The 23,987-nt window shown below is 42.2% G+C and overlaps 2 protein-coding genes across 6 annotated transcripts; one reads left to right on the top strand and one right to left on the bottom strand.

The window, feature by feature from the left end:
- LOC118361049 (bcl-2-like protein 1) lies at positions 1-21,428 on the top strand. 3 transcript variants are annotated; one of them, XM_052482827.1, is made up of 3 exons: positions 1-228; positions 3,237-3,971; positions 18,561-21,428. In XM_052482827.1, exons 2-3 carry the CDS (start codon positions 3,423-3,425, stop codon positions 18,702-18,704), a joined length of 693 nt encoding a protein of 230 aa, XP_052338787.1. In that variant the 5' UTR covers positions 1-228; positions 3,237-3,422; the 3' UTR covers positions 18,705-21,428. The 3 variants fall into 3 exon arrangements, with proteins under 3 accessions (XP_052338787.1, XP_052338786.1, XP_052338788.1); XM_052482826.1 differs by lacking the exon at positions 1-228 and adding an exon at positions 373-1,102; XM_052482828.1 differs by lacking the exon at positions 1-228 and adding an exon at positions 373-1,102 and having other exon boundaries at positions 3,300-3,971.
- On the bottom strand, positions 21,427-23,384 carry LOC118361050 (cytochrome c oxidase subunit 4 isoform 2, mitochondrial-like). Of its 3 annotated transcripts, none has more exons than XM_035740776.2 (5): positions 23,230-23,384; positions 23,018-23,120; positions 22,424-22,582; positions 22,210-22,341; positions 21,427-22,007 (listed from the first exon to the last, which is right to left on the bottom strand). In XM_035740776.2, the coding sequence occupies exons 2-5, from the start codon at positions 23,118-23,120 to the stop codon at positions 21,874-21,876; spliced, it is 528 nt and encodes a 175-aa protein (XP_035596669.1). In that variant the 5' UTR covers positions 23,230-23,384; the 3' UTR covers positions 21,427-21,873. The 3 variants fall into 3 exon arrangements, with proteins under 3 accessions (XP_035596669.1, XP_052338789.1, XP_035596668.1); XM_052482829.1 differs by having other exon boundaries at positions 21,427-21,975; positions 23,230-23,383; XM_035740775.2 differs by having other exon boundaries at positions 23,309-23,374.
- Positions 23,385-23,987: the final 603 nt, after the last annotated feature.

Here is a 23,987-nt window from a genome sequence, read left to right on the forward strand (position 1 = left end):
CAGCGCCTCCAACCACATTTTTGGATCAAGCATAAATTGGCTCTTAATCTACATGGGAAGCCTGTCAGACCCTAGTGCAGTTGTAAGCAAGCGTGTCGGATCTGCTGGTTAGCTAGCCAGTCAGTCTGCGAGTGCTCCTCTTGCTCCAGCAGAAATGTCGAATATGATCCTATTTGCTGATGTTTGGATTTCGTTTTGGACTTTGTGCCAACAATTCAAGTTTCTACAGTAAGCGTTTCGTATTGGTTAGCTAATCAGGTTGAATGTGCGGCTTTTAGTAGCTAACGTTACCTCCTCGCTAATTGTATGAGAAAATGTTTACGTCAGCTAAAGAACCACTGCACTACGAGCTAGCCGTCATCAAATTAAATGGTTAAGACGTTAGCTAGCTAGTCAGAGGAAATTACATTTATGTTACAAGCTTAGCTAAACTAGCTAGCTACATTCCCTTAGGTCTTATGCAAAGAAATTGTGAATTTAGACCCGTTTCAGTAGCAAAAATAGACATTTCAGGTGCAAGTCACAAGCCCAAGATAGTCATACAAGATGACTAGCGACGAATTATAGCTGGGACATTTAAAATTATTAGGTTGCCTCGGCATATTGCAAATGTAGCCAACTAACTTTTATGTTAAAATTGTAAAAACCATAGCCGATGTTACCCAACAAGCCATTTTCTTGTGGGTGTGTGCAGTGGTTAAAGGTCTCCGACATAAGTGTTGATTGGTGGAAAATGGGTATTGGCTGCTTTTACACAATTATGATCTTTAAACCACTAATTGTTTGTTTGACCAATCACATCAGATATTTTCACAAAATATATTTTTCACAGATAAGATTGTTCAAAAGACCAATTAGTGAAAACAAAAGATCAGAATCGGGCTGCCTGTTTAAACGCAGCCTTAGTTACGTGTTGGATTGAGAAGTCTGGGCGCTCACACGAGAGCAGGGGATTCTCGACAGACAGATAGATACTCATACCACATCGAAATAGTTCATTTCCCTTCTCGGATTTTGACAGCAGGACTGGTACAATAGGATTTTTTTTAAAGCAGCTCAGTGAAGTGTTGCGGTTGAAGACATTCCACTTTTGGTGTAGTAGGTAGGTAAGATAACAATGTCCGTTGTAGACCGTCTGACTAGCTACGTGATGATAACATTAGCTCGTTCTGTTATATATACTGTTAGCTGGCTTTTTATCAACACTTCCTAAATCAGACGAAAATAAATTGACACTTTGATGAAGCCTCAATACAAACGAATTACTGTAGTTATGTTTTGATAGAGTTGGAAGGTTACTTTGTCAGTCAATTTTTCAGTATTATTTGCCCTCAATTATATGGACGGGTTGTCATTTGATAAAAGTTACATTAAAACGCTCCATGGAATTCGGAGAATTTAGCAACACGTGCTGGTTAGCGGTGGCTTATGTAAAGTTATTACGCTCAATAGTACAGCCAATGCAACAAAGTAACCTACTAACTAGTAATTTCTAGTGTTCTTATTTTCGATTAGTAATCTTTGCTTGGAGTTCCAATTTATAAAATAGTCACTTAACGCTCCAGCCGTACTAGATAGTCCAAAATGTCACTATTATTACAATTAGAAAAGGTAAGGAAGGTGTGTATGAGGAAGATAGATGCACCTCGTTTCTCCCACGTGTTGTTTTGTGAAGGGTTATAAACAGGGGTCCTTGTTATCCGGGATCCTTCTGGTGTCACTACTCCATTGAACATGACATTTTGAAATGGTTAAGTTTTTATGGTTAAAGGTTAGGGTTCAGGACCAACAGTGGTCTTACTGACACGAATGCGCAAAGTAATGACAATAACAAATGTTTTATGAAGAAATAGGGTATCTACAAACAGGCTTGGTTAGGTTACATTATACATGTAATCTGTTCTAGTTACCTGTCCCAAAATGATCAGTAATGTAATTTTGAGATTACCCGAACTCGGTCAAATAATCGGATTGCTTTCAGTTACTTTTGCGTTACTTTCCAGGCATTTCTCTGGATAAAAAATGGGTTTAGTTGGTGAATGTGGCAGCCCATTCGGGCTTGATTTTAGAGTCCCCCATTTTGGCGTGTAGAGACATTTCGTAGGATTTAAGACTATTTCCTGAAATTCTACAAATTTTGCCATGGACCTGAGAGAGAATTTAAGTTAAACTAATTTTCTGCAATTCTATTCATTTTGGCTTGGCTAATGCAAAAACAATAACAAAATCATTGTTTTGGGAATTTCCAATTCTCCCTGACTGTCCAGCTTTTTATTTGGGTGATTGTTAGTTCTCAAAGATTATATTATTTAAAAATATAGGTCCATTTATTTTTTTTCTACATACTTTGTATCAGGTTGTAGTCATTACAAGTTCGCACTTTCCAGCTTGAGAATTACACTTAGGTGTTCATTGGCAGAAAAATCCCTGCTTTACCTATAAGAGGCATTAGAAGAAAACAAAAAGACACACCAAATGTGTTCAATGGAGCCATCATAGTGGTCTCTGACATGTGGTCAGATTCACTCAGGTGGAACAAACTTGAACGTGCACCTTTTTTCAGTACTGATTTTAATGTAATTGAGAGAGAGAAATTCTCACACCTCTTCTGAATTTTAAAGTAATTCAAGACGTAATCTAGTTTTTCTGAACTATCTTTTATCTGAATACAGTAGTTTTGCTGGTAATATAGCCGTTTAGTTTGTTTAATTAGGTTATATGGACCTGATTACATGTAATCGGTTATTCTCCAACCCTGTCAACAAATGTTTCTAATTGTTTTTGTTCTTAGTTTGGGGTTTACTTGTGAAAATAAGTTAATCATTGTTAATACTTATCTGACTACCGGTTACTAAGTAACAATAGGTTAACTGTTATGTGTTCATACTAATATATATATTTATTTATTACTAGCTATTCTTGCAAATAAGAATGTGTATTAACCTACCTGGTAAAATAAAGGTAAATAAATGCTGTTTAAAATAGTCTGTTGGAAGTCAGAGCACCATGCCCTGTCACGACTGTTCCAAAGCCATGGGGAAAAGGGAGGTTGTCTGTGGGGGCAGGCAGTTAATGACAAACATTGCCATCTGTTTCATCCCCAATTAAAGCGATGCACTTTGACCCCACCTGTCGAGGTCTAAATTTGCCCACTACAGCTCCCCTCCTCCCCAACCCACCTATTCTTATTGTGATGAATTATGTTCATTAAGATCTCCATTGTTCTCTTACCACAGGGTCTGAGCCATTACACCAGCCTTTTTTTTTTTTTTTTTTTACTTTTTTTTTTTGTCTTCAAGATATCCATTTTCTGAATACAAAGAATGACACTGATTTGAAAAAAAGGCCTGATCTGAAGGGGCGTGTCATTAGCAAGTAAAACCAAGACCCGGGGGCAAAGAAGAAACTCAAGGAAACAAATTATGACTTACAACAACAGAGAACTGGTGGTATACTATATTACCTATAAACTATCACAGAGAGACTACCCCTTCAACCACATTGGGCTCACAGAAGCTCCCAGTCGGACTGAGGGGGGACAGGTGGAAGGGGGGGCGGCAGTCACGACACACCCCAATGGCACAGTGAACGGGACGAGTCCTGGGACTCCACCGCGACAGTCTCCCCCCTCGTCCCCTCAGCGGACAATGGGCCTGGACGCAGTGAAAGAGGCATTGCGGGACTCTGCCAACGAGTTTGAGCTGCGTTATGCCAGAGCGTTCAGTGACCTGTCCTCCCAGCTGCACATCACGCCGGCCACAGCCTACCAGAGCTTTGAGAACGTGATGGATGAGGTTTTCCGTGACGGTGTGAACTGGGGACGTGTGGTGGGCCTGTTTGCCTTCGGAGGGGCCCTCTGTGTAGAGTGTGTGGAGAAGGAGATGAGCCCACTAGTGGGACGGATTGCAGACTGGATGACTGTATACCTGGACAACCACATTCAGCCCTGGATCCAGAGCCAAGGAGGATGGGTGAGTCATGACTGAAAGATGTGTTTTGTGGAAAGGGCAGGGGTTAATTTTAGCTCTGGGTTTTTGAAGCATCAGTTTCAGAGGTCATTGATAACAGGATCAGATTGTGCACATTAGCACCCGTTGTCTCTGTGTGTTGCATCATGTCAGTTTGTGTGAGCTGTGTGTATCTGGTGCCTGACCTCTGATATGAGAGGCTGCTTTGTCAGCCAAGGAGAACCCAAGGAGAAAGAACCAGAGAGAGGATGGGGGGTAGTAGATGTTTGCCATTGATCAGCTTCATTGAGTTTGCAGCTGAATCGAAGTGAGCTCTTATGGCTGAGATCGAAGTCTTCATGGGTGGGATGAAGTATAGGCTTAGGCTAGGCTTTACAGATCGCCCTTTGTTTTCCCCTGGTTGTTTTTCACTTTCTCCTCTGTTCTAAGCCAGCTGCCTGCAGATGAAAGCAGTGTTTTCTCTTGGGTCAGCTGAGAGAGGAGTTGTCATGTTCCTGGTGGGTGGGAGTGTTATGGGATGGAAGGAGGACACTGTTAAGGTCAGCTCTTTCTCTTTGTGTGGGCTGACATATGATTGAGTGTGGAATGGGAAGGGGATGTTGAAACAGTCTCAAACGATAACTGCCATTTGATTGGGTACATTGTGTGGGTAGGGGCCATCAGATTGGATGGTGTATTCTGTTGCTTGCAGAGCTGAAATTGATTTTAAATAATTTTAAAACAGGCAGATGACTGACACACAGCTCTGCATCTGTCATATTCCGCCATCACACCTAGAAGCACCAGAATAAATACCTCAAACCACAAGAAGCTTTTAGAGTGAATATTAACTCATCACTTTCAAGGTCTAAAGTCCAGACTGTATTAATGTTTGTGCAATTAATGCTGATAAAACACCCAAGCACATGTCCCTTCCTATACCTGAGCTCTTTTCCCCCAAGCACCTTAATTAATCTGAAAATTGTTCTTACTGTCATCAGGTGTTGAATGTTGCCCTGAGCTGAAGACATGAATGGCCAGAATATTGAATGGAATAGTGTGTTCAGTCAAGTAGTTTGGTTTCACTTCTCCTTGTGATGTTGGAATAGCACCTCAGTCAGATGTAATTTCCTCAAAGTGTGTCGTTTGGTAGACACACACACACACGCATCCGAACTTCAGTTTGTTTTGCCTTCAAGCCATACAATACTAAGTGATCACAACGTGCATTCCTCAGACCCATACTCCTATGCACATAAATTAACATACTGTTTATCTTTGTTATCTCGCTTATACAGGGACAGTCACAATTCATCATTCCATACTGGTCACAAAATGCACACAAGTCTAAAGTAGCTAAGAGAGATTTGAATTTGTCTGTGGTTTCTATGTCATGAAGAGAACAATCGCACACACAAACACACACACGCACGTCTCTGTGAGTAGCACCTGGGACATCCCCGCACTACTGGGGGTGGGGGGGATTACCCTATATTTCCTGATAACAAATGCCCACTCATTTACTTATTTCTATCGAACTCTCTTATGTGGTTTTTCTCTTGTCACACTAACCTGTTGAACCACCTACACATTCTCTTTGTTCCTGTCCTCTGGAACAAAGAGATGCGCACACACACACAGCCTTTGGCAGCTGTAGGATGTATAGAGAAGCTATTACCTGATTGTGTCATAAGAGAGTGGCTAGTCCAGGGGTACTCCAAAACTATTTGAGAAGGTCGGTTACCACAAATGTCCCTGCTGACTCCCATTTAAAATTATTTGTGTAAAATAAGGGAACTAAGAGGAAAGAAAGAGGATTTGAAAGATCATATGCCAATCAGCCTTGTTAAAATACTCCAGACCACAAGTTGGCAGTACCTTAGATGTTTGGCTGGTGCCTGCTGTAGATGGCGAACTAGCAAGCTGCGCTAATGTTATTGCTAGCTAGCTAGAATTTCTAGTAAGCCCATATTGATACTAGCGGATGGCCACCACTAGATTACTAGTGTAGCTAGTAACATGATTTGTTTTTGAATGAAACCGCTGCCTGTTTCGCTGCCGAGAATAAATGGAACAGCTAGCGATATTCTGACTGGCTAATGGCGACGCAAACTGTTTAGCGAGCGTTAGCTAGTAGGGTTGGGCGGGATTCAGTTTTAGTTCGAACAATTCTGATGAAAAGCAGGTGGGAAAATGCCCTCTTTCTTACTTGTCACTCCTGTCGGCTCCCTCTCGTGGAGCTTTGTGCGCTCTGATTAGCTCAGTCAAGTTGTCGGCCACTGACGAGGAGGGCGATTCAACAGCGAGCTCGGCAGAACGCAGCAGGTATGTCTTTTGTTCTAGCAAGAGAACATCAAAAGCTGGGACCGAGAGATTGAAAAACAGCTTCTATCAAGGCCATCGACTGTTTACTAGCCATCACTAGCCGGCTTCCACCCGGTTACTCAATCCTGCACCTTAGAGGCTGCTGCCCTATATACATAGACTTGAAATCACTGGTCACTTTAATAACGGAACAATAGTCACTTTAATAATGTTACATATTTTGCATTAATAATCTCATATACTGTTCTATTCGCCTGTATCTTAGTCTATGCCGCTCTGACATTGCTCGTCCAAATATTTATGTTCTTCATTCCTTTCCTTTACTTGAGATTGTTTGTATTGTTAGATATTACTGCACTGTTGGAGCTAGAAACACAAGCATTTTGCTACACCTGCAATAACATCTGCTAAACACGTGTATGTAATGTAGCCTACTGCTATATTGCCTGTACAGGAGGGATGGAGAGGTGGTGGGGTAGGCAGGCAATGGAGGGAGGGAAGTGCGGGTTGTTGGGAGAGCGAATGCCAGAGGGGGTTTGGGTTATAACCAATTATGGGTGAATAGTATCTGGATGTGCTCTGTAAATGCTTTTGTTCTGACCACACCCCCCTGCAGGGTTGCACCTGAAAGACCGGCCCCCATATAGTAAAAGAACACATTCTCTTTTTTTATTTTTTATTACAGGAAATGTATTATGACAATGCATAGATTAGCTCTAAAATGTATCTGACTCATGGCAAAATGTGTAAAATAGCACAAGATTATCTATACAACTGCAAATTTCTCTGCCCCAAGGATTCAATAACAATAAAAAATATTGTTTGGAGGGGGGCTATGCTCGGACCTTGCTCTGGCAGACTTGTAATGGATAACTCATTTGGAATGTCAGTGGGAGAGAGCAGCTCTGAGAATGATAGTTGGGACTGGGAAGAGGGGGAGGACGCAAATAGAGAAACTATTCCATTTCCTGCGTTTATCCTTTGTCTCGGAGGTCTTCATGAATCTCCTGTGAAAGTGCTTTACCTCAACCATAGCCTTTACCTAACACATGACATCATACAAGCCATATTTTACTCTTACATCAGACTTTATTCATATCCTATTTATATACTCTGGAACAGCTGAGCTCTTGCCATTGTCCTTCTGTGGGCATTTTATAGGCAGCACATATTTGCTCCAGTGGCATTTTAAATAAAACACACGTGCGCATTACCAATGCACATAGGATACCCAGATACAGACAACGCGCCTATTCCCTGCCACAGTGTCTGACTGACCGAAAGGACAAGGAGATCGTACCCCTGGGACCTATCAACCCTCCCTCCCTCCCTTGTCTTCCTTTCCCAACCACCACACACTAGCAGACGTTTCAGGGAGGACAGGCAACAACACGCCAGCATCATGTGTTCTTATGTCCCGCTCACCATCATGTTCTTCTGTTTGTTTACTGATCATCCATCCATTTCTTTCCATCCGTTTGACTTGATCACCCATCACGACTGATTGTAATTCTCCCCCTCTCCCCTGATAGATGAAGCCTCTGATAAAGCCCACCCCCGCCCCACACACACACACACGCACAGGTAATGCGTGACGTGCAGTCATAATGACTGTCACTATGCACTATGTAAACGCATAGTGACAGTCATTGTCATCAATAGATTGTGGATGATCTGGACTTTGTCTCTGTTTCTCTAACCACAGTGCACAGAATACTCACAGCCTTGTTTGCAGTTGTTCAATGGTAACAGTATTGTGTGCTCAAAAACAACAACCACCATTTTCTGTGTACACACTTATTTTTCCCAAGCCTGTGTTTTATGTTGAGTATAAATTGTTTCCTTGTGTGTTCAGTCTTCCATCCATGTATTTTTGTGATGGTGTGTCAGTGACTGAGTGAAAATGGCAGGAAACAGATGGTGTGATTCCGTCTCCCTCAACCTTGTCACAGAACCATCAGTCTAAGGCAGTAGGTTTGATGCTGAGGGGAGTAGGAGAGACTAGGCCAATCCATTGCACCGGGATTGTAGGGGGAGCGGATGGGGGGGCTCCGCTCAACTCACCTTCAAGGAAGGTTGTGCACTCCTCCGGAGTTGGACGGGGATCCCGCCACCATCACCTGTATGCTACAGACTGGATGGGATTGCAGGATGCAGCCAGGGGACAAGACACTAGTCAGTATCTAGGGATCCAGTGCATTGGGAAAGTATTCAGACCCTTTGTTTTCATTCATATTTTGTTACGTTACAGCCTTATTCTAAAATGTATTAAATTGTTGTTGTTTTTTTCCTCATCAATCTACACACAATACCCAAATAATGACAAAGCAAAGGCAGGTTTTTATAAGTGTGCAATAACTGATCACATTTACGTAAGTATTCAAAACCTTTTACTCAGTACTTTATTGAAGCACCTTTGGCAGCGGTTAGAGCTTTGAGTCTTCTTGGGTATGACGCTACAAGCTTGGTACACCCATATTTAGGGAGGTTTTTTCCATTCTTCTCTGTAGAGCCTCTCAAGCTGTCACGTTGGATGGGGAGCGTCGCTGCACAGCTGTTTTCAGCTTTCCAGAGATTTTCGTGCAACTACCTCCACACCTCCATTTAGAGCAAAAAGGAGAACACTGTGTGAGAATCTCCCCTTTTCTATTATGGGGTCATATTAGTTTTGTAGTTCAAACAGTTCGAATGCTACAGACAGTTGGCACATCAGCGACACCAACTTCCGACGCGACCTGTGACACTTTTAGTGGAACACACCATCGTGTTTGTGAGCGTCTCATCTTTCCATAGTGGTCGTATTAGTTTATAGCCCCAAACGTTTGGCCGCTACCTTTTTTTTTTCTCAGGATTTATCATGGTCTGACACACACCGCTGTAGCTCGGCCACCTCGGTGGATTTGAGATGCAGCCCATGCAACAAAAAAAACCAGAAGATTTCTAGCTAAAACTGATGGATTTTGATGGTCATTTATTTTATTATGTTACTTCGATTGGCGCTTAGGAGCATAGTGGTGGCTGCATCATGTTATGGGTATGCTTGTTTGTAATCGTGCCGGTCTGGAGAGTTTTTCAGGATAAATAAACTGAATAGAGCTAAGCACAGGCAAAATCTTAAAGCCTGGTTCAGTATGCTTTCCATAAGACAATGGGAGATTAATTCACGTGACAGCAGGACAATAACCTAAAACAAGGCCAAATCTACACTGGGGTTGCTTAACAAGACAACATTGAATCTTCTTGGGTGGCTGAGGTTTTACTTAAATCCTTTTGAAAATCTATGGCAAGACTTGAAAGTGGTTGTCTGTCTATCAATGACCAACAACCAAATTGAAATGGCTTGAAGAATTTTGAAACAAAATGAGCAAATGTTGCACAATCCAGGTGTGGAAAGCTGTTACAGACTTACCCAGAAAGACTCACAGCTGTAATCGCTGCCAAAGGTGCTTTTACAAAGTATTGACTCCGGGTGTGTATACTTATGTAAATAAGATTTCTGTATTTAATTTTCAATACATTTGCCTAACTTACTAAAAACATTATTTATCTTTCATTATGAGTATATTGTAGAAATCAATTTTGAATTCAGGCTGTACCACAACAAAATGTGGAATAAGTCAAGGGGTAGAAATACTTTCTGGTGGCAATGTATAGCTTCTATCAGCCAGCGATGTGGAAGACTGACCTGCAGCACTACTGGCTCACTTGGCGTACTTCAACGCAGCTCGCCGTCAAGCTTAGCATCACCACACTGAGCAATGAGCCATCACTGTGCTCTAAATATGGCTGCATGCATCTGATTCTGCATGGCGCTCCAGACATCCAGCTGTGCTGATCTGGCTCAGTCTCAGTGTGCAGCAGGGTGGTGGTGGCTAGGTCTTCTGCATTTGGCAGTCGGAGTCTGGGGCATCATGTAACCTACTGTACAACCGTCATGCTAATAGGGCTACAGGCAGCAGATGCATTACTGTTGCTACTGCTGGGCCCTGGAGACATACAACCAGGACTTTTTGAGCAGCGTTAGTTAGCTACTTGAGATGGGGCCAGAATGACTCAGAGACACCATGAATGTCTTCTGTGTGTTAGTTGTATAGAACTAGAGCAGCAGTAGTCTGTTTTTTGGTGCACTCTTGGTGGAAACATTGGGCCTGCTTGGCTGCTGCTCTCTCTGCTCCAGTTCTGAGCAGGCTTAGTGTGGAAAATCAGGTCATGAGCAATTCTTTCCCCCTCCCTCATTCTCTCTCCTTCCCTCATTTTTTCTCTTTCTCTGCCTCTGAATATCTGCCTCTCTCTGTCCCTCTGAATATCTGTCTTTTACTGTTTCAATTATTTGCTGCTTTATTCGACTGTATAGACTACATCTAACCCCTCTCTTTAGCATGTTCTTCTCTCGCTCTCTTCTCATAAATGATATCAGATTATGGGATTAGTGTGGTAGCTGTGATGTATGAAACTGACAGATGGTGATAATGGTGCCCAGCAAATATGACAGAATCTGATGGCACTGTAATGATGATAAAGCTGACTATTATCCTCATGATCATTGGCAACCAGTCGAATAACAAGGTAATAACAACAAAGCCATATTGTAGAATATTTTATTTTATTTCCTCTCCTGCCCTTATTGCTCCCCTCACTATCTCATTAATCTCGTCCTCTGGCATACACTCATGTTCTCTTTTCTCCCCCTCTTTTTCTCTCTCAGACAGATGGTAGGTCTTTGCCGCTTTTTGTAAGGGGTGTTAGTGAGGGCGAGTTTTTATTTTTGGGGGGGGTTCAAGTTTGTGGCACTGCTGGTGACAAATTTCTCTGTGTGGCGGCTGTGGTCCCTTTTTTCCTAGACTGTACAGAGTGCAGTGGTGACAGAATGGGGGCTGCGCTGCTGGTGAGACCCAGTGAGAAGGAGAACAGATTGGTGTCTGAGCCTGAATGTCCTGACTCATTAATCTCCTCTTTTAATTCATGGATTCACCTCCGGATGGATCAGCAGGGACACAGATACAGAAACCCATTAGAAGAAGAGAAAGGGGTCAGACCCTCAATGCCAGCTCCGTCATGTGTAGAACCTGCAGTAACTGTAACAGCCACCTGGGATGTCACCATAGGACCTCATCTGGGTTCAAGTTCCTTGATCCCTATTTACCTCCTTACCAGACCACATCCTAGCTAAAGTATTGTTGTCTCTAACTTCACCCTTGCGTGGGTGTTTTAATTAAAGGGGCATGAATGGCAGAGTTGCTTAGTGTGGACTCTTGTGTTTAATCAGACACCAGTCTTTATAGCTAGATGGTGTTCTCCTTGAGCAGGCAAAGTTAAAGGAAGAACAGAACCTACCCCCGGGGACTTGCCTGGTTTATTAACCCCCCCCACTGCAGTGCCCCATCGTTTGGCACAAAGCCCGACTCTCACACTCTCTGGAGGATGACTGTCTGCCAGTCCTCATAGCTAATTATGATGATATGCCGACAGCAATGGTGAGTTGTTTTCTGAGGATTGGAGCGGTGCCTCAACTCTAGTCTAGTTTAGCCCTGTATGCGTCAATGCAGCATCACATGATGGCAGATAAGGGGTCATGCTGTGGTCAATATGAGCATATTCAGTTTACCATATTTGGCCAGCAGCAAGATTACCTCAAATGTCCTAAAACGCCACTGTTACTCAAAAAACAACTCTGATGTGATATGGAATTGTACTATTGCACCAGAAGCACAACATGTCCTGTGTGTTGCAATAAGCAGGAAGAGTTGAGCAGGAATCGCTTTGGACTAGACTATAGCCAGTCTAGTGACGGCTTCTTCTTTACACTGTCATCCTCTTATGTTAAAATCCCCCCTCCGCTCTTGATTGTAACCAGCACCCTGTCTACGGTCACACAACTGGGTCACAGAGAGACTTTGTTCGTTATGACTCGGCAAAGGTCAGAGGAAATTCAAAACATGTCCTTCTTATGAGGTGATGTACTCATTACTCAAGTACTGGATTCAATTCAGATCTCCAGCCCAATCACTGAAGAATGCAGCATTTGACAGGACATCCGGCCAGTGTGACCAATAGGTTTTGCAACTCTCCATTGTCTTTCGTTGGGCTGGTTTAAAGCCTATTCTGTCTTTTTTTTTCTATTCAGAGGCTTCCCAGGGCCATGCCAGTATTCTGGAGTTCACAGAAGTAGTTGAACATTCTGGGTTACTTTCTGCATTTGAATGGAACGCTCCCCTTTAGCATTGTTTTAATTCTTTAGCAACCATGTCCTGCTGCCGTTGATCCCTTCTGCTTGCCAGACTGACACTTCTATTGAAAGAGACCTGACCAGATCAGCTGCTGCTGAGTTGTTTGAGAGGCTCTGGCCAATTCAGCCTTTCTCTGGGGAATTAAGGGCTCTATTATGGAGAGAAACACTTTGGTTTAGACTCCAAATATTGCTTCAAGTCTCTAAAGTAGCCAATTTCATTAAAACAATTTAAGTATTCTGACTAATCCAGTGGACAGTGTTTCACCATGGAGACATGGTTACAGGTCATGATGGTGGTGCAACAGTGAAGTAACCGATTTACAAACTCAGGGGCCGGTGTTGATTGCCTTAATGTTCTGTCTCAGGAATCTAGTCTTGGGCAATCTATCAGATCTGAGCACACCGATCAGCTGCTCTCTGGTAACCATGGCAACATTCAAATGAAATCTTGTTTTTCCTCTGTCCCACAAACCCTTCTCACCCCCCTTTCTTCAGCTAATGGTTGAAAAACACAGAGAGAACCTGAAGTTGGAAAACACATTTTAGAATGGCTGCTGCTTAGCACATAGCATCTCTGGGGAACAGGTGCTGCTTAGCACCTAACATCTCTGGGGAATAGGTGGAAAAGTCTTTATGGAGAGAGCAAGCAAGTTTAGGCTTAGCTACCTCGCAGTAGTGACTGAGACTGAACCAGTCAAACAAGTACACATAAATATTACAATGTGTCAGTGTCATTTACTGCCTGTAATTTAACCTGTAGGCCTTTTCAAAACCCAGTTCACTAGGAAAGTGTGTTTATACAGTAGGCCTGTATAGATTCAATTGTGTGTGTTACAGGCATGCCTGGGCAGGTACAATACGCTTCAGAGATCGATAAGCACTGATGACTACAGGGTTGAGTATGTTGCTGCCATGATGATTGATCGCAGGGAGCAGTGTGGTACTATTGCTTCATTGTGCAAGACAAACAAAGATGCATAGATGGTATGGTAGAAAAATAGGGAGAAAAGGACATGTAGTTATTCGGGAGAGGTGAAGTGAAATCTAGTGTGTTTCATGAAGAAAATGACGTTCGATTCCACCTGTCACTAATAGTCTCTGTACTCTAACATGCCTTGTCGTAATCACAAACTGCAATCTTTATTCTCTACACCTACAACATTCCTCCCATACCTCTTCAAGGAGTTCTCACAGGGAGCTTCACCTCTTGTGAAGTGCTGCTGGGTCCTGGCTAGTTACATGTTGACATTCCTTTTAGAATCTAGTGGCACACACACACGACATGCCTACAGTAACTTAGTTTGGCCCTGGTTGTTTTTTTGACAAGTGTTTCCACTAGAATCAATTAGTCAAGTGTGCAGTGATGAATGTGAACACTTTGTGTAATTGACAGTATTCAATGGAGAGTGTTTGTATCTGTAGCCCTGCAGTATTGTCTGTCTGGCAGTGCTAGCTGAAGGTCCTCAAGACTGGTCATTTTTAGCGTTTCGTTAACTCTCTGTGCCTGATAAATGATTCTCCGTCTCTATTGCTCTGTTATCTGCCCCCGACATGTCACCGCACCCACTCTTTTTCTCAGAAACGGCCTCTCCTATGAAATCAATCTCTCGGTTCTTCAGAAGCCCTTTACCGGACTCACACGCATGCATTCATTATAGTAGACTTTTTTTCTAGAGCAACTTACAGGAGCCATTAGGTTTAAGTGCCATGCTCAAGGGCACATCGACAGTGTTTTCACCTTGTCGACTCGGGTTTCGAACCAGCGACCTTTCGCTTACTGGCCCAACATTCTTAATTGCTAGGCTACCTGCCACTACACATGTATACACACAAACATGGCAGTCTTGGCTCTTTCCTGCTGTTTCTGTGCTTCCCTCTTCCCATATTCCATTGTTAAGTTTTCTTCTTTATTGTTGAAGTCAGCAGGGAGGAGGAGTGATGTATCACCCTGTTAGAGCGGAAGGAAGCAGGGTGTCAGACGCACACCACACATCTTTAATCAAATCAGCATGTTTGGAATGTCTCCAATGATTGCCTTATTTGAGGCTGTGTCTGATTGGGCTCTTCTGAGTCTCCATATGCATGTTCAGTTATGTCAGCTATTTGATTTATAGTAATCTGTTTTGTTTCAGAATGATTTTGTTTATTTTACTGCCCAGTCAAGACCGTCCACTATTCACTGCACGAAAGCACCCACCCCAGCCAGCCATAACATCAGTGCCAGACACAAGCGGATGAATCATCCAATGTGTGCTTGTTCCCTCTTGTGGCTGTAGCCAGAACTGCAGAATGTTATGTCAATGTTCTGGGTTGTTCTCGAATGAATTACTGGAAGGGGTGGGCTAAGGATGACACGATGGTGGTGAAATTGTCAACAAGGAAAGTTATTCACTTGGGGGTTACTGCAGTTCAAATTAATGGCATGGGGAGGTTTTGTGATAGTGGAAGTGCCGGTGACATTTTATATTTTCGTCTGTCGTATCGAAGCGATGATTGATGAAAATGTCAACACTTTTTTTTTTTCACCCGCTCATCAGCCCATTGCTTCTTGCTAGTACCTTACTATTGTAACTTGGAGGTGTAGGGACACTTGTGGGTGTGAGGGGTGGGGATTGATTTTTGTGTCTGGTTGTAAATTGTCTCAACACACATTATGAAGCCTTGCCAACTAATTCTGAGTTCTTTCTAATCTGATTTGGCTCTGATTTTAAGATTACTGCATTATATTGTAAAGGGTGAAATTTCACCTAATTCTGTTGATTTTTAGGGAGGTTCTCATGTCTAATGCTGTTAGTGTTGTGGTTGCAAGTTCCTCCTATAAAGCCTCTTATTTTGCTATAGGCTACCAAGTGCATGCCACCCTGCATACCACGTCTGGCTTGCTTCTGAAGCTAAGCAGGGTTGGTCCTGGTCAGTTCCTGAATGGGAGACCAGATGCTGCTGGAAGTGGGGTTGGAGGGCCAGTAGGAGGCACTCTTTCCTCTGGTCTAAAGGAATATCCCAATGCCCCAGAGCAGTGATTGGGGACACTGCCCTGTGTAGGGTGCCGTCTTTCGGATGGGACGTTAAACCGGTGTCATGACTCTCTGAGGTCATTAAAGATCCCATGGCACTTATTGTAAGAGTAGGAGTGTTAACCCTGGAATCCTGGCTAAATTCCCAATCTGGCCCTCAAACCAATTGGCTCATTAATCCCCCTCTCCCCTGTAGCTATTCCCCCAGGTCGTTGCTGCAAATGAGAACGTATTCTCAGTCGATTTACCTGGTAAAATAACGAATAAATAAATTAAATAAAAAGTGCTAATAGTCAATATCTGGATAATGTGTGCAATGCTTGATAGTGTATATGATGTTAACATGACCTGAATATAGACTGGTTTTCATCAAGCTGTCCGCTCAAGAGGAAGCTTCTCACTGATTTTGCCAGTGCCTGTAATCTGGTTCAGGTTATTAATCAACCTACCAGGGTGTTTACAAAGACTACAGCAACTATATCATCTACATGTATTGATCACATTTTTACTAATGCTGCAGAACTTTTTTCTAGTGCTGTATCCAGACCCATAGTATAGTTGCTATATTTAGAAAAGCTAACGTTCCAAAGGCTGTCTCAAAATGGTGTATAAGAGATCATACAAGAGGTTTTGTAGTGACTCCGATGTTGAAGATGTTTAAAGGATTTGGTCTGATGTGTTTAATGAGCTTTCAGACGCTGCACTTGATGCATTTAACAAGGTTTCTTCCAGTTATTGACATGCACCTATTAAAGCGACTCTCCAGTACTTTTGTAGTAGTTCTGGAAATGGCAATCAGGAGCCAGTGGTCCCTGAAAATTGCATACTACGACACATATGGGCACCACATCATTGCGCATCTTGCTAGCTGTCACTCAAATTGATAATTTGACCAGATCCAATGCTTCAGTGCAGCCTTTGATCTTATTGAAAATAATTTGTTATTGGAAAAACGGATATGTTATGGCTTTACATTCTCTGCAATATAATAGGTTGAGCGCTTTCTGTCTAATGGAACAGTGTCTTCTTTAACCTCTCTGGGATATGTAGCGTCCCACCTGGCCAGAAGCCAGGGAAAATGCAGAGAGCCAAATTCAAATGACTATTTACTATTTATTACTATAAATTACTATAAAATTTAAACTTCATTAAATCACACATGTAAGATAGCAAATTAAAGCTATATTTGTTGTGAATCCAGCCAACATGTCAGATTTCAAAAAGGCTTTTCGGCGAAAGCAAACTATGCTATTATCTGAGGATAGCACCTCCCTAAACAAAAACTATATTTCAACCATACAGGTGTGAAATAAAAATGTAATTCATGCCTTACCTTTGACAAGCTTATTTTTGTTGGCACTTATATGTATATATCCAAAATGTCAATTTATTTGGCGCGTTTGATCCAGAAAAACACCGGTTCCAACTTGCTCAACATGACTACAAAATATCTCAAGTTACCTGTAAACTTTGCCAAAACATTTTAAACTACTTTTGTAATACAACTTTAGGTATTTTAACGTAAATAATCGATAAAATTGAAGACTGGATGATCTGTGTTCAAAACAGGAAGAAAACAAACTGAAGCATGCTTTTTGGTCACGCGCCTCTATCTAACAGTACACTTCAAGTGACCCTCGTTCAAGATGCCTGTACTTCATTACACAAAGGAATAACCTCAACCATTTTCTAAAGACTGTTGACATCCAGTGGAAGCGATAGGAACTGCAAGAAGGTCCCTTAGAAATCTGGATTCCCAATCAAACCCCATTGAAGTGACTTCAAAAAGAGTGACCTCAACAAACAAAAAATCTGAATGGTTTGTCCTTGGGGTTTTGCCTGCTAAATAAGTTCTGTTATACTCACATGGTTCAAACAGTTTTTTTTTTTTTTTTAGAAACTTCAGAGTTTTCTATGCATACTATTCATAGATTTGGATATCTTATCTTCTGGGGATGAGTAGCAGGCAGTTGAATTTCGGCATGCATTTCATCCGGATGTGGAAATACTGCCCCCTGTCACCAAGAAGTTTATTTATTTATTTAACCAGTAAGGGCTCACTGAGATTAAATCTATTTTTCAAGAGCGCCCTGGCCAAGATAGGCAGCACCAAGTCATTACAAAAGATTAGACAGACAACATGAAAAACTACAAGTAAAATCTAGTAAAAACCATTGAATTCACAAGAGTATAAAACAGCCAATTAAAAACATTGACAGGTCAGGGAATCGGCCTCAAAATCCTTCATCAGTGATTTAAACACCAATCGGGACAAGTTCTTCCAGTTTAAAAGTATTTTGTAAGGTGTTCCAAGATGATGGCGCAGAGTACATAAAAGCCCTTTTACCAAATTCAGTTTGGACATTTGGAACAGTTAGTAGAATAAAGTCCAGTGACTAACGGAAGCTTCTCTCATGTAAAATATAAAGTGTGGTAATCCGCAAGGCAGCGGTCTTGGCCCTTCACTGTTCTATTTTTACTAATGATCTACCACAAACTTTAAACGAAATTTGACGAACTGACTTGTTGGAAAGGTGGCATCCTATGACAGTGCCACATTGAAAGTCACCGCTCTTCTGTAAGGCCATTCTACTGCCAATGTTTGTCTATGGAGAGTACATGGCTGTATGCTCAATTGTATACACCTGTCAGCAACGGGTGTGACTGAAATAGCAGAATCCACTAATTTGAAGGGTTGTCCACATACTTCCTTTTTATTTATTTTTGTGTGTGTACTTACCCCACCAGACTTGCCACTAGGGGACTCTTCACAGTCCCCAAATCCAGAATGAATTAAAGGCCACGCACAGTATTGTATTGAGCTATGATCACATGGAACCCATCTCAAATTACTCAAGCAAAACAAAGCACAACACTGTTACCCTGTTATATCTGACCTAGTTAAGGTATATGTAGTAATGTAAGTCTGTTTTTTAAATGTAAATTGTAAAGTATTTTTGTCAGATTTTTTTTGTGTGTCAGACTAGCTAAAGCTGTTGGATCTAAAACTCTTAAGTGCTAACGCCCTCTCTCTCTTGTCTCCAGGACCGGTTTGCAGAGATCTTTGGGAAGGATGCTGCAGCTGAGAGCAGGAAGTCTCAGGAGAGCTTTAAGAAGTGGTTGCTGGCGGGGATGACACTGGTTACAGGAGTCATCGTAGGGTCACTCATTGCTCAGAAACGCCTGTGAGATCGACAAGCAGACGCCATCTTGTAGGGGGGGGAAATGAAGGAACTTTTTTACTTTCGTATTTCTCCTTTATTTGCCAAGAAAGGACATGTTTACGGTTTAACCTTACATCCCACAATGCACTGAGGTCTCGTTGACTGTTGAGATTAAAGAGAGTGATGGTCACTAATGTTACCCTCATCAAACACCTCCCTGCAACACCCTAAAACACAAGAAAATGGAGGCGGATAGAACTGTCTTGGACCAAATGTTCTTCAGTTTCCTTTTTACTCTTTCCTGTATCTTCTCCAATTGCTGTATTCATTTGGTTTTACAAATTTACTTTCATTTTGCATGATGTGCTCCATCTATAGGCACGTCTGTGCTGATGGGGATTTACTAGCCCCATCTCTGAGGTTAGTCTTGTTGATGGTCTCTAACCCCAAAACTTGCCACCTGTAAAAGAAGGGGGGGAAATGGCACTGAAAATCAACATCTTTCCACCTCAGTGTAGTTTTGACATGGCTGCTTTGTAGATGCAGTGCACTCCAAACAATCTAGCCAAAAGACAGCCAATATCACACTCACTAGCTCAATGTGTTAATTGTAAATGTTTTTTTTTTTTCATCTCCAAGTTGTAAGTGTAACAAGTGATTGAGACAGATTTCGATCTTGACTCTAGTGCGCCACGTCAGGCGCATTGGCCTGTAATGAATGAGGTGATAGTTTTCCATGTGTGTTCATTGGTTTGTGTATTGTTTTTTTTTTAAACCATTAAAACCCACGTGATAATTTCCTGTCCTGATGGTGGTAACTGCGTACCTGACACACCGCCCTGTCTAGACAGAAAACACAAGGTGCACAACAAACCAAGAGCCAGTGATGAAGAGGAGTATTTATTCTAGCAGCTGTTGGTACAAAGGCTGTTTTCTTATTATAATGGAGGAAAAGATTGTTCAGTATTTACGACTTGCAACACAGCCTAATGATTTGTTTCGCTAATAAGATCGATGAATGAAGCAGAAAAGCTATTTAGTGGGTTAACAGATCCGTTAGACTTCTAACGTGCATATAGCTCTTGAGACATGAGAAACTGTTCGCAGGCAAGCTTCAGGGCGGGACCCATTCAACCTGCCACCTCTGTCTCCGTGCCTTCGTTTCCACACAATGTGGCACATTTCTGTTCTCCCTGTCACCGCAGCTGAGGGTGTGCGTCACTCAACACAGGCCCACCTGCTGTTCAGAGCACATCTCCTGTCAAACCTAGTCGACAGAGACGGGGAAACCATTCCTTAGTTTCCAAACATCTTTAATTTAAACACTGTCAGGAGGGTGTTTTGTCGTCTGCCGACGTTATGGTGTCACGCTCCTGAGCTCACAGGTGAGGCGAGATGGGTGCAACCCATCTCTACTCACATTCTAACCGATCTCTGCTTCAGGGAACGGAGCCCGAGGGACATAGGGGATCTTCTTGTGTAGCAGGTACAGTTGTAAACACAGTCCAGACTCACACCAGCCAGAGGCTCCTGTTTGCAGCTGTTTCCTGTTTCAAAGCTGGATTGATGCTCTCACACTTGCAGTGTTTATCCCACATTTTAATTTGAAATGTGTAGTAGAGCTATGTTTGGACTGAAGGCGCAACCATTTTTCCTATGCTGTATTTTGTCAAAGCTCAGTTTATTCAGCCCATGGTTTCTATGCATTTCCTGCAAAATATTGGTGACATAACATATTTAAAAGTACATGTCACAGTTGTCTGCTTTTCTCTATTGGCAATGAATAACTGGTTTCATTAGGAAACATTTCTGCCTGCCATTAACCTCCATTATATCAGAGACAAAGCCTCTGACATAGTGCCCTCCAGGGTATTTAGGTGAGTCTGTTCAGGTATGCCATCCTGCTTAGGGTCTTGATGCTTGTCTCAACACATTGGGGGTCAAGGTTTTCACTTTACCTATGACTAAATGCTACTTTTAGATAATGTTCCCCAACTGATCATGAACACCATTTCATCACAGATCTGATTTGATACATTCCAATACAGTATATTTTTCTAATGTGCCCCACAAAAAGCTGCTTGCAGGCTTTCTCCAATGTTACCTTTTTGTTATGTGAAGAAGTTCCCTCCACATGTGAGATTGTGTGCATGCGTGTGGAATGGACTATGGCAAATGTTTGCAGGAAGTACAAGGAATCTAAACCGCATTGACACAGTATGTATACTAGTTATTTAAAACAATGATTTAGAATAGTATCATAGCTTAGTAACATATTTAAGATAAGTGACTGAAATGTTATTTAAGATTTTTAGGGTAAAGTAGTGTCCCTTCCAATGGCCTGAAATTCCATCTTTGTATATGGCTGTGTTTACACAAGCAGCCTAATTTATTTTTTCCAATCACATGTTCTGAATTGGGGCTGTCTGTTTAAATGTATCCTTTGTATTTGTGTTTTAACTGCTAAAATAGTTATTTCCCCATTTGATAGCTTAAAGCAGGGGTGTCAAGCTCATTCCATGGCGGGTCAAGTGTCTGTAGGATTTCTTTCAATTATGCTCCAGGTGTGCAGAGTTCATGAATTAGTGATCTTAATTCCTCAATCAAGGACAAGGGAAGTGCAAAAACCCACAGACACTCAGCCCTCTGGAATGAATTTGATACCTATGGCTTAAAGGAATGAACATGTTGAATGGTTTGTCACAATTCCAATTTAAATTACATGAAACTAATAAAGACCCATCTGGAACATGGAGAACACTGAATTTTTATTTCTACAAAACTAACATTCTTTGCCATGTTAACTGATATTAGGAAAGGAAAACAAAGGCACAAGGATTTGATGTGTACACAGTGATACTTTGAACAGTTGACCATTTGAGTAGAAATTCCTCTAGAGCGTTTCAGCAAGGGGATAAAACAAATGTAGGCTGTTTTGTTGTTGGTCCTGACACATTCACTTACAGCCAAACCAGACAGACGACCACAAGAACACTAAAGCAGAAATTAGGTTGAGGACAAGCAGCCCATAATATACTGTTATTTTCTCAGATGGGAGAGAGAAGGAAACCAGTTTAGTCAATTATTACTTCAACCGTAAGAGAATGGATGGATTGCTGTTATGGCAGCTGAACAGAGGCTCAAGGTGTCAAGTCGAACCATTCCTCCTTCAGGCAGTGGTCTATTCCATTCCTTTACTTCCATTGTTTGTTCTTGTAGTCCCACTGGGCAGAGAAGCACTCGGTTGGGTTGATCCGCATATCCAGCATCCTCTGGATCTGTTTAGCCTGCCACTCCTCACCAAAGGTATGAGGTTGGGGTGGGTACACACAAGAGAAAAAGAACAGCAAGTTTAAGGACTGAACAATCGCCCATCCATGTGATAATGGCGTGAGGAAGTCTTATCAATTTTAGCAATCAACCATGAGAAATGCAGTAGTATAAAATAGTTTAGACTTGGCATAAGGTTGAAGGAATGAGGCATCCGGAGAGCATGCTCCAAATGTTAATACCCTATAATTAAGTCTTACCATAGTGGCACTGCCAAAAGACCAGCAGACCAGTGATGCCAAAGAAGATGAACATCCCACCAATCACAGTCTTCCACTCATGGGACGGCCTCTTCATCTCCGGATAGGTGTGGTTGAACTTCAGCCTGTACACTGGGATACAGAAGGAGAAATATTAAGAATAGCAGAATTAAAGGCTCTGACATGAGAAGGAATGAGAGAGGGAGTGGCTTACAGGCAATTTTCTCCTCCTTGGACAGCGCAGTCCAGGGACCCTTCTGTTTCAGGCTCTTATCCGTAGAGTCGAGGACATCCTTCCATGGTCTGTCTGGCAGAGGGGTGTCCACACGATCCGAGTACATTGGCTGGGACACGTCCAAGTTGTTGGAGACCTCTACAGTACAGGAGATGGGACACATTGTTGATATAAAGTACGTGCGGGAGAGTTTGCGGTGAAGACCTCAGGTATTTGTGCTTGTAGCACCATTCAGTACTTGAAAATCAACACCACCATCTGCTGATCGTAAATGCAATGGCACAGCAAGCCATGCCATTTCAAATGTGCCTAGCTTGAATAAAAGGGTCTACACAAAACCAGGGCTCACCAACCCTAATCGAGCACACCTGATTCTAATAATTAGCAGATTGATAAGCTGAATCAGGTTTGTTACAACTGGGGTTGGAGTGAAAACGTACACCAGGGTAGCTCTCCAGGAACAGGTTTGGAGAGACCTGAACTGGGCTGTGTAGTGACGGAATACATTTGAAAAAATATATTACATACATTTCCAGCAGACAATTATGCCTGCAGTTCAACGTCAATGATTACCGTGGTGGTCATGGCTTGACATCCTTGCACCACTGTTGGTCAGTGCCAAACCTGCTCGCCTGGAAAGCAAGCACCCCACACTTCTTTTTGTCAGGTGAAGCATCTGAAAGACAGGTGAGGAAGAGACCAAACAATATTTATCCCTCAATAAATATGTCTCCACATAACTGATCAGTACAAAAGTGACCAGGTACTTTAACAATAACCCGGACCTTCCCTCTCTGCGCAATGCCGTAAAAACAAAGGTTGAGATGAAATGGCCTAGTTTCTTTAGGAACTTCAAAGACTAACTTGCAATCACAGAACAAGTCAAATCCACGGGCTACTGAGTTACACCTTCAGAAAGTGATTAAGAAATCTTCTGACACCTGTTTATAGAGTATGCACTGATTGACTAATCACTCTCACCTGTGCAAGGCTTACCCTTCTCAAATCAATTAAAATGAAATGTTATTGGTCACATACACCTATTTAGCAGATGTTGTGGTGGGTTTCATGACTCCAACGGTAGATGTTGGGATCTGTCAGTGTGAGAGAGAACGGCAGAAGTGGATACTGTCTTTGAATTTGATGGTGCTAGCAAAGATGACAATGAGGGTGCTGAAAATACTGGATGGACTACAGTCGCTAAAGAGAACTAAAATCACAGTTAAAACGCTGTCTAGTTAGCATACTCCTCATGTCACAACTACTTAACAGTTTTGTTGTAGGAGTGCAGTTTGAGGATGGGAAGATGTACCTGGGAGATCTGCTTTGATGTTGCCAAGATGGTGAAGAAAGTGATGGGTTCTGTGGAATCTGTGAGGGGGACCAGGAGTTGAATTTTGTAGATTTCTTTGGTAAAACAAACAGAGTGTGTATTGCGCCTCACAGAATCAAGAAGAAAGACGTAACTGCTTTCGATTTTCAGAGCAGGGCACCAATCAAGGGTGTTATTTCTGGAGTATTTGTGGAAGTTGGGGCTGAGAAG

The sequence above is a fragment of the Oncorhynchus keta genome, chromosome 28 (genome assembly GCF_023373465.1).
Source record: "Oncorhynchus keta strain PuntledgeMale-10-30-2019 chromosome 28, Oket_V2, whole genome shotgun sequence".
NCBI classification, from domain to species: Eukaryota; Metazoa; Chordata; class Actinopteri; order Salmoniformes; family Salmonidae; genus Oncorhynchus; species Oncorhynchus keta.